Source organism: Abramis brama (genome assembly GCF_963993115.1).
Source record: "Abramis brama genome assembly, chromosome: 2".
Lineage (NCBI taxonomy): Eukaryota > Metazoa > Chordata > Actinopteri > Cypriniformes > Leuciscidae > Abramis > Abramis brama.
In genome coordinates, this window is record NC_139964.1 from 22540421 (window position 1) to 22551210 (window position 10790).

Here is a 10790-nt window from a genome sequence, read left to right on the forward strand (position 1 = left end):
TCTTAGTGAACTTTCAGTGACTTGAGTAAGGGTGAAAGGAGGGAAGTAGGGAGAGGGGGGCTCATGGGGGAGAGGAGGTAATTCTGGGCAAGGCGGTCCTTATGCTCTTTCTTCTAATCTCCAGATTACTGATTTTTATTGTTTAATGCAGGATGTTTGATTTCATGTTATTTCTTAGCAGGAAACCCAGTCTTACAGTACAGACCGCAGCTCATCTGTGAACACATAGACTACTGTATTGTAAGACTGTGAGTAAGAGCAAATAATGAAATCAGGCAGGTATATTGTAAATAGAGTTACCGAAGGCTCAACTGGACCACAAACAGAGAGTCTCTGGCAGGATGAAGAAAAAGCTCCAATGTGCAGTAAGTAGAAATTTTATTCTGACGCAGAGATGGAGTTGGTCATGGAGCAATAATGTTTGAGGAACTGAAAACTGTTACATAAAATTTCAATCATTCCTTTTTTTCCTCTGAAAAATCCAGCAGTTGTTCTAACTAACACTTTTTAGTTAACTTAATGTCTTAATTGTAAAAATCTAGTAATCTTTATTATTCACATACTATGCTTTGGTTATTCAGTTAAGATTGATTGGTTTGAGTGCAATTTTGTCAGGCAAAAAAAATAAAAATTAATAGACTTAAGATTAATTAAGTCTTATAAATAGACTTTATACTCGATGCGTCGGCACGAGCGAGAAGGTGCGCGCAGCAAAAATGACGTCATTGCGGTGTGGGCAGTCGTGCGCATTGGGTGCACAAGACCCCATTTCGCATGGTGGTGTGCGCGGCTTTTTTTGTAACAGCGCGCGCGGCTCCGCATTCGAAGATGAACGACTTCGAGCCGAATCTGGCCGAGCTCGAACTTCTCACCACACCGGCACCCAGTTTGCACGTCTAAATTAGTTGCTTACATTTAAAATATGAGCATACAATAGCATAAAACGTATTTTAACGAACATAAAGGTCCATGTTTAATAAAAATGTTCACGAAACTTAATGAAATGTTTAGTGAAATTAGAAAATATGTAAGAGATCGTTCATTTAGTTATATTGTATACACATTCTCATATCCATATATTTTGTTTTATTGTCATGAGTAATAATCTCAGGGTTTACTGGGTTATTTGTGTAGTGTGGTATTGGTGGTGGTGTACTAAAATAAACATTGTCACGTGTGTATAGCTTTCTTCTCACCGCTGATTCCTGATGGTTTAGAGGACAATTACTCGAGTCGTCCCCTGTCGTTTCAAAGAATAGTACAACAGCGAGTGCATCAAGTATAAACGCCTCGTCCGTTTGGGGAGGTGCGCGCGCAGTCTGCGGAGACTCGCACTGTGGAGCCAGGCGAAAGTATAAACAAGGCTTAAATGGTAATTCTTACTAGACTTTTCACTCATTTCCTCCACTTCTGCAGTTATCTTTCTTTAGTTGCATTCACTCATTTCCCAAAGTCATCTTGAATGTTGAATTGTCAATACAACTGAAAATTTTGAGAGAACGTTACACACGCTGATTTTCCTAAAATGTTTTAGTTTGAACTCACCATTATGACGATCAGTGTTCCCTTTGGTTGGTCACTTGGACCTTCATTTGTATTATTGTAATTCACTTCCAATTAATGCAGCAATGCAACAAGAAATCACAGATAGTTGATTTCAAGGGAAGGGAAATAATAAATAGGTTGCTTTTAAAAGGTGACCAAACTAAATCATCTTCTAGTTTATTTTTCTTTTTTGTTATTAATCTTTTTAAACTGTATTGTCAACACTTATGTCATAAACACGTTGTGAAAGTTTTAACTGGGTTGATATAATCTCGCTATATTTTTACAAGATTTGTGACAATATCTTGCAATTGGTCAGGGTTGAGTTACACATAGACGTTAACATTCAGCATGCAAAACACAACAATGGTAACAAAAGTAATATATTATAAATATATGCATAATATGTGAATGGTTGTTAATTGATATCTGTGTGTGTTCTATCTGTTTGTCAGGAGGACGCAGGTGTTTGGTGTTGATGACAGTGTGTCTCGGGCTCATTTGTGTTCTTCTGCTGGTCTTCATCACACTGCAGCACATACACTGCAGCACCATAACAGCAGAAAGAGACCTGTTAAAGAGTTACAAGAACACAGTTGAAGAGTTCAATCACACTATCATAAGCTTACAGGACAATAACATTGATCTAATGACTGAAAAAGACCAACTGAAGAACAACTTCAGCTCTTTGAATCAGGAGAAACTGGAGTTAGAGACCAGAATAAAATGTCCCACTGCTGAGAAAGGCCAGTCACAGAACAGTTCCCACTCTTCGAGTCAGGAGAAACTGGAGCTGGAGACCAGAGACAAAGATCTCTCTGCTGAGAAAAGCCAGTTGGAGACCAGAGCCAATGATCTCAATGCTGAGAAAGGCCAGTTACAGAACAGTTCCCACTCTTTGAGTCAGGAGAAACTGGAGCTGGAGACCAGAGTCAAAGAACTCACTGCTGAGAAAAGCCAGTTACTGAACAGTTCCCACTCTTTGAGTCAGAAGAAACTGGAGCTGGAGACCAGAGTCAAAGATCTCACTGCTGAGAAAAGCCAGTTGGAGACCAGAGTCAAAGATCTCACTGCTGAGAAAGACCAGTTGAATCAGACGAAACTGGAGTTAGAAAGCAACGTCACATCTTTGAGTGAAGAACTAAAGAAGGAAAAATCCAAACAAGGTCAGTATGAATCTGTTTTTAATTCTTTTTCATCCTTTTCTTTATATCTATCCATAGAGTTTTTAAAATGGGAGTTTCTGTTAGGAAATCCGCGTGGGCCTGTATGTTTGTTCAAATCCAATGAGTCGATGAGCTGGTCTGAGAGCAGGCAGTTCTGCAGGGATCATGGTGGTGATCTGGTCATTATCAACACTGAAGAGAAACAGGTGAGTTTGTGTGAGTGTCTGTTAATCAATGAGAGGAATCACACTTATTCCTGTTTTTATTCACACAGAAACACATAACTTCATTCATCAAGGAGAGAGTGTGGATTGGTTTGTCTAAGACTGAGAACAATGGGACAATGAAATGGGTGGATAATTCAACACTGGGAAAAGGGTAAGTGATGAAACACTCACAGACAATCACTGTGAAAGTATTTTAAACTTGAGACCATCACAACCTCTAAAAATAACAGAAGACCCAACTGTTCAATAAATACCAAAACCAAAGATTTTTTTTGCAAAACACAACTCTTCTCTCCATTATTTGTCTCCATTATATAGATGGATTATATCAATCCAATTAATAGTTTCACACCATGTTTCTGACAATAAGTGTTAGCAATAAAACTTTAAAATATCATAGTTTGTGAAGAAATATGGTTATGATTAAATGAATTCTATGTATTTATATATTTATTACTTCCTTTACTTTGAAATCAATTAACAGTGATTTATTGTTGCATCGGTGCACTGAAACAAATTATACTTTGGATTAACTTAAAAAAATTGATGTAATTTGTTACAGCTAATTTTTTTAGATTTTCTGAAATTGTATTTATGATTTAGTTAAAACCATACATTTTGATTTAATGTCAAACCAAAATTTTAATTTTTTCCAACTCAACGTTTTACCTTAACCCAAAGTACACAGCAAAAACTCCAGTGTTAAATTAACACTCAAGAGTGTTAAAGTTAATGAGATAATTAAGTGATTAATTGAGTGATGATTGACTATTATTGAAGACACCTGATGATAACAAGCAGAATCACTGAAGAAGAAAATCACAAATTGTAAGTTACCATTATGGTGATCAGTGTTTGCTTTAGTTGGACTCTTGACCCTTATATGTTTACTTTAACAATAAAGAGACATCTTCTGATGGTCTGATGGTGTTGGTTATGTTTTGACATAATCATCATTTGAACTTGATCACTGAACTCATTAAGACCCTTTTTTCTGACGTAGATTTATGTTGTTGATCACAGAATAACTTTGATTCTGCATAAATATCCAAAGTATCATTTTTTTTCAGTGATAGAGGGCATAACACTTACTTTGAGGCAAAGTGAAAACAGAAGGTATAAACTGAAAATCACAATTTTCCATTGGACCAATGTAAATATATATTTTGAATGAATTGCACTGATGTTTCACTTTTTTCAGTGTGCATCAATTGGAAGTAAATTACAATAATATAAAGAAAAGTCCAAGCGCCCAACCAAAGGGAACACTGATCACCATAAAGGTGAGTTCAAACAAAAACATTTTAAAAATCAATTTCAAAATCAACATCAATTTATGAAGTCAGCTTATGTGATGCTCTCTCAATTTTTTCAGATGTATTGACTTCAAAATTCAAGATAACTTTGGGAAATCAGTGAATGCAAACAGAGAAAGATGTGGAGAAGTGGAGGAAATGAGTGAAAAGTCTATTAAGAATTTCCCCCACCTCAAAAAAAGATTTTTTTTTTTTTTTTTTTTTTTTTTTTTGCTTGACAAAATGGCACTCAAACCAATCAGTTAATCTTAACTTGGGTTTTCTGAATAAAAAAGCATAGCATGTGAATAGTACAGATTAGAAGAGTTTTAAGTAAAACTCCAGGTTTTTAAAGTAAAGTTAACTAAAAAGTGTTAGTTAGAACGACTGTTGGATTTTACAGTGTTCTAAATTTACTCTTGTTGCCACATGTTATTCAGGTTTTGGTTTGAAGATCAGCCAAATAATGGAGGTCGAAATGAGACCTGTGTTGAACTGATGCCTTTAGACTCCATCCAGAACTGGAATGATCTCCCATGCTCTGCCAACAGAAAAGGGATTTGTGAGAAATAGGTATTTGGTAAGGAATTGGGTATTGTCATGTTGTTGTTGTTGTTGTTTTTTTTTGTTTTTTTAAATTATTATTATTTTACAGAATCAATCTTTTTGTGATAGTAAAATTTCTGAATGAGGTCCTAATTTTATTTTATTTTATTTAAACTGCTTTCATGATATCAATTTAATTTAATAATTTTCTATAACCTACAAAACCACAAATGTAAAACATGTAAAACTGTCAAAAACAATGTATTGCTTTAATAAACGTATAACATGGGGTGAACTGGGTTATCCGGGACAGTGGCTAATGTAGCACACCAAATCTTTGATGTGTTCATCATGTCTTGCTCCATCACAAGCAGCTCTATGTCAATATGATCTTATTCTAGATGTTATAATGAGTAACCAGCAGGGTCCGTACTCACAAAACATGCAAAGGCTAAAAGTAGCTCTAAACTTGTCAATTTAGGAGAAACTTTAGGACACTTTAAGAAGCTCCAGAGAGTGTGAGGAACGGGGGTGGGGGGGATGCAGAAAACTGTTGAGGTAAGTATAGGTGAGTCGGCTGTGTATATATGCCTCCTCTCGAGCTGTGATTATATTGACCATTTGAACGTGCTTAATAAAACTTCATTTGTCACTTGCCATGCAGACATGTAAGAGACTGACAATTAGCTGAACATATACTAGTTAAATTAGCGACACTAGCCCACTCCTCCCCCATCAGCCAATCACTGTATGCATAGTTAGTAAGCGTGATGACATCATCCATAGCAACAAGGTCAACCCCGCCCCTTTCTCTTAGCTTAAGACTTCTCTCTATTCCTTAGTAAAAGTTGGTCTCAGCAGCTTTGCGAATAAGATTTAAGATCAAACTCTTACATAAGAACATTTTCTGCTAATTATGAGAACTCTTAAAGGTCCCGTTCTTCGTGATCCCATGTTTCAAACTTTAGTTAGTGTGTAATGTTGCTGTTAGAGCATAAATAATATCTGTAAAATTATAAAGCTCAAAGTTCAATGCCAAGCGAGATATTTTATTTAACAGAAGTCGCCTACATCGAACGGCCCGTTTGGACTACATCCCTCTACTTCCTTCTTTAATGACGTCAGTAGAACCGTTTTTTGACTAACCTCCGCCCACAGGAATGCTCCCTCAACTCTACCGAAATTCGTTTATGTACTTGCGCACTTCTAATAACTTCCTGTGTTTACTCAGCTCTTACGGTGATTTTCTGAAGTAAAACTGACGCTTCATCTTTTGTGTGATGTACAATAAACTTTATTAAACTCATCAGTATATGTTTGATCATCATTCAGACAGCAGACTTGTAGGCTATTAATAAATAATGGATACATACAAGCAGATGACAAATACGTTATAATAACCGTAATTAAACTACTAAACTATACCTGTTCCATCTCTATACAGCACTCTGACTCTGTAGGCATTATTGTCCAACTCGAAATGAACACCGTTACTGAGAGTTTCTGATATTATCATCATTCCGTGAGATGAAATTGTCCTGAGAGACTGAGCGCGAGCTCATGAAGCTCCGCCCCCTGGGTCACCCTCTGTTGGGTATTTTGAGCTGAAACTTCACATACACACTCTGGGGACATCAGAGACTTATTTTACATCTTGTGAAAAGGGGCATAATACGGGACCTTTAATGCTAAGATAAAATGTTTTGTGAGTACGGCCCCAGAAGTCTAAAGTGTTCCAGACTACAATAATTCACCATATTATGCTGATATTGAGTGTCTGTGAAACTTTTTTTGAATTGAATTGCTTTCTCTTTAAATGGTCAACATAATGTTAATATAATAAAATGTTCAATTACCATTATTACAAACACATTTTCGTATTTCATTCTTACATTTACTTTGGTGTACCTGATGCTTGATTATCAGGCCCGACGCCACGATGGGGCAAAAAGGAGCATTGCCCCCTCAGATCTGATTTGTGACCCCTTAGTTTCATTTTTGTATTCATTTTCACAAACAAATTGTTTACATGCATGATAAATGACGCTTTGGTAGGTGGGTACAAGGCATGTGAAAAAAAGATACATCCTGTAAAATTTAAAGGTGCATGGTTTTATCTGACCACGGTTTCTGCCGTGCAAATATCAGTCATGATATATTCAGGTTCAGCTAAAATGGACATACAAAAAGTATCTGCAACGTATTTCAGATGTGAAGAAGTGTGATTGAGAGTAAGCCTGATGAAGATGAGCACTCAGCACGAGCGACAGCCTCCTAAAAATATCCTCCTAAAGATATTGATCTTGACTGAATAACTTTCGTAACTTCAAAAATGATTAATCTAGGCTATATTTTATTTTATTTATTAAAAAAAAAATTGTGCTGTGTTATTTTACTTTTGATAAGGCCTATATTTGATTTCCTGAACTTTGTTCAGTCATATATATTTCACTGTAAAAAAAATTACATCCCCAAGTCAAAAATTTCAAGTGACCGATAACATCTACATTTTTCAATTAGTCTGACGTATTATTTCTCATTGAGTCAATATTAACAGACTATTGCAACAAGAATTTCACTTGGGCCAATTGAAAAATTTAGATGTTATCGGTCACTTGAAATTTTTTATTTGGGAGGGTTAGAAATTTTTTACAGTGTTGTGGTTTTTGGTCATTTCTTTATTTTGTTCTTATATTATTATCTGTTTACTTGTCTTTAACAATGTTTGAAATATGGGCCATTCTACAGAATTGGTTCAAAGTTGGAAACGTCTTAAAAAATTTGTGGAAAAAGACAATTTTTTTTCATGTATGCAAATTGTGTAATATCCAAGGTACACATTTCTAGTAATTGTGCAGTTAATTATCATATTGAATATTGAGTGTCATCCATGCATTTGTCACATCACGTCTTGATTACTGTAATGCCCTTTTAATTGGTCTAGCTGCTAGCTCCATTTCCAGATTGCAATACATTGAAAACCCTGCTGCTAGAATACTTACCCACACCGAACGTTCTGCCCATATCACCCAAATTTAAAGATCTTCTTGGCTTCCAGTGGCTTATCATATTACATTCAAAATCCTCCTGCTCAGTTTTAAATCTCTGCTCCACCCCTACACCCCGACTCGCTCGGTCCTCTGACTCTGCCTTCTCGTTGTCCCTCGATATCACCTAGCTTCAATGGGGGGCAGATCATTCAGTGTTGTTGCACCCAAACTATGGAACTCTCTCCCCCAATCACTCTGTTGTGTTAATACTATTTCTGCTCAAAACTCACTTCTTTTCTGAATGTTACCGTTCTTAATTTGTATTACATTTAGTTGTGTCTGATTGTATTCTGCTGTATGCTGCCCCATCTACATAATTCTCCTTTACTGTACTTTTACTCTCATCTACTGTTTGTTTGTTAGCATTGTCCATTGCCATTATTGTTGCTTGTTCATTGTAAAGCGTCCTTGAGCCCTGGAAAGGTGCTATATAAATAAAACGTATTATTATTATTATAAAAGAAGTTTGTTTGAAAGTAATAGTAAATTATATATACCTGGGCCTGTACTGGTGCCCATGTGTGGGTGTTTCTCCCTCCCACTGTCTCTTCCTTTGGTTCTCTCTCCTGTCCTGTTTCTCACAGTCTCCTGCCCTAATTGGAGGTGCCACTATCGCTCGGTAGTTGCGGACGGGGAGTGCGGGCGTCTTTTTAAAAGAGGAACGGAAGGGCGACATCCTCTGAATTATAAAGGCCATTTATTTTTGACCTGTTTTTCTCCTGCTTATGTTTAGTTAAGGAGTTAGGAAGTCTTTGTATTTTCTTTGATCTTCAATTCCTGATAGGATATGTTGTTTGCTGCAGTAAGGTAGTTCACTTTTTGCTTATTGTTTTGGCTTTGTCTAGCCCTGAAGTTACTTTTGTGTTCTTGTTCATTGTTTGAACTGCTGGCAAAAAAAATGTCTCTAACCTCACAATAAATACATCAGTGAGTTGAATCTCACGGGTGAATCTGACTACAGTAGATGTGAAAGATATGAATAAATATGATGTTATTTCAGCCAGCGCTCATACCTGTATTTTCTTCCTTTTTTCGGTCGAAGTCCATAGTAATCGATTGTCGAGTTCACACGAATAGGTTTAGTTACCTATGATCACGCGCGTGAACTCGACAATCGATTACTATGGACTTCGACCGAAAACAGGAAGAAAATACAGGTATGTGCGCTGGCTGAAATAACATCATTTTTATTAATATCTTTCACATCTACTGCAGTCAGATTCACCGTGTTCACTCTGAAGGAATCACTCACATGGCTGTGCACTTGTAATGACACATCAAGGATGTTAAGAGGCTAAAAGCAGGTTTAAAACTTGCCCCATTGAAGTCAACAGGGTGCAAATTTTAAAAAGAGGATAACACGGTGTAGGCAACACCGATTTTTGTCGTTGTTCTCTGTAGTGACAGCACTCCAAATTTACAAAAAAATGAGCTCAATGTTAAAATTGACCGGAGTTCTCCTTTAAGCAGTGCATTTAACACTAGTGTTACATAAATTTAGCATTTCATATTCCAGCTATTCGTATTCCAGTTATTTAAGTTAAAAAAAATGAGCCAATTCTTCCCATTTATTTTTCTTTCTTTCTTTGTGGGTATTTACATTGAAGGTCTGTTACATTATTTAATATGTGGAATAATCTGAATATAAATGTGCCGTGGTGATTAAAGCTGCACTGCCGCCTTTCGCCTGGTTATTATTTACCCTCGCCTCATGGGTCAAAATGTCACAAGACTTAAAGAAAGTTTTGAATTGTAAGACTGTAGTTTTGTGAGGTCAGTGGAGTGGAGGTCTCCCACAAAACAAAATGTTTATCAACCGACATTTTAGTTCACTTATTTCCAGGTTTTTAATGGCTGTTGTACACCCTCCCATTGTTTTTCTTCCTTTCCACAAGCCATGTTGTCATTTTAAATGGTTAACTTTTAAGGAATTAATTTGATTAATTATTACTCAATTCTAATTTGTTAAATTTAATTAATAATATTGCTTGTAATCTGTTGCCACAATTTTATTGATTAGATATAGCGTATTCATTTTTACAGTGTACTTGACACCTTGGCATATAATATTGCAATAGACCAGATACACAAGAATGAAATTTGAAATAAGAACAAAAATACAATTTACTTATTGACCATTTTATTGAAAGTGAAAACAATACAACACCAAAGCAGTTTCGCAGACAGTCAATATCACAATAATAGGGTGAATCAGAGCAATCTTAAGAGACTTTAGACATTTTACTGTGATTGTCAGCTCAACAGAACGATCATGTTGACATAGAGCTTCTTGTGATGGTGCAAGACATGAACGCATCAGAGGTTTGGTGTCCCAGATCACCCTAATTCACATCGTGAGAAACTGGATGTTGTAAGTTTATTATAGCAATGAGAAAATAATGATATTTTACATTTTCCTTCTAACAAATTCATATGAACATCAGCTGGAAGAAATTCACAATAAAAAAGAAAATATCACTAAAATAATAGAAGCAAAAGCAAAGCAACACCAGATAAAACCTAGTTCTCACAAATCCCCTTCCTCTTCCCAGAGCAGGGTTGATCATTCCAGTTGTTCACAGAGTCTTTTGTAGGCATCACTTCAATACAGTCCTCATCTGGAACATGGCTATTCGGCTCACCTTTGAACCAAAACCTAAAAAAATGGTCAGATTTTCAGTTAATCTGAACCCCAAATATTCAATCAAATGTTTTATCCATTCAGCAAACAACAAATGAGCAGCTTAACAAGCTATTCATAATAAAAGAGCCAACAATATTCACAGCACCAGATTAGCACGTTTCATGAATAGTTAAGAAAAGTAAAAAAAAAAAAAAAAAAGGAAAAAGAGAGGATAATTTATCAATAGAATATATTTATGGAAATAATAAATTGTGGTTGTTGTCATGACTGTGTTTGTGGAAGAGCCGTGTCTAATTTATAAAGTTTGTGATTATTTT

The 10790-nt window shown here is 36.0% G+C and overlaps 3 protein-coding genes across 7 annotated transcripts in view; 2 read left to right on the forward strand and 1 right to left on the reverse strand.

Moving 5' to 3' along the window:
- The window catches only part of LOC311076559 (CD209 antigen-like protein 2), a 47970-nt gene that overhangs the window by 14829 nt on the left and 22351 nt on the right, over positions 1-10790 (forward strand). The window lies entirely within an intron of this gene.
- Positions 128-7138, forward strand: LOC311076507 (uncharacterized protein). 5 transcript variants are annotated; one of them, XR_014604677.1, is made up of 7 exons: positions 155-365; positions 2001-2711; positions 2796-2917; positions 2986-3089; positions 4009-4054; positions 4140-4221; positions 4314-4654. XR_014604677.1 is itself a non-coding variant. In XM_084104800.1 (6 exons), the coding sequence occupies exons 1-5, from the start codon at positions 266-268 to the stop codon at positions 4804-4806; spliced, it is 1170 nt and encodes a 389-aa protein (XP_083960926.1). In that variant the 5' UTR covers positions 155-265; the 3' UTR covers positions 6989-7138. The 5 variants fall into 5 exon arrangements, 2 of the variants coding, with proteins under 2 accessions (XP_083960926.1, XP_083960927.1); XR_014604675.1 differs by lacking the exons at positions 4009-4054; positions 4140-4221; positions 4314-4654 and adding exons at positions 4674-5716; positions 6473-7138 and having other exon boundaries at positions 128-365; XR_014604676.1 differs by having other exon boundaries at positions 4009-4221.
- Positions 9956-10790, reverse strand: part of LOC311076550 (uncharacterized protein) — a 5008-nt gene continuing 4173 nt past the window's right edge. The window contains exon 5 of the mRNA XM_084104877.1: positions 9956-10485. Within this exon, the coding sequence (XP_083961003.1) occupies positions 10350-10485 (136 nt within the window). The 3' untranslated portion in view covers positions 9956-10349. The remainder of the gene's footprint in view (positions 10486-10790) is intronic.

What these genes read in the sequence shown, in the direction of transcription:
- LOC311076507 (XM_084104800.1), top strand. Translation starts at nt 266, where the DNA reads ATGAAATCAGGCAGGTATATTGTAAATAGAGTTACCGAAGGCTCAACT. An exon ending in AGAAAAAGCTCCAATGTGCA is followed by an intron (nt 366 to 2,000) that starts GTAAGTAGAAAT and finishes TCTGTTTGTCAG; the next exon opens with GAGGACGCAGGTGTTTGGTG. An exon ending in TCAACACTGAAGAGAAACAG is followed by an intron (nt 2,918 to 2,985) that starts GTGAGTTTGTGT and finishes TTATTCACACAG; the next exon opens with AAACACATAACTTCATTCAT.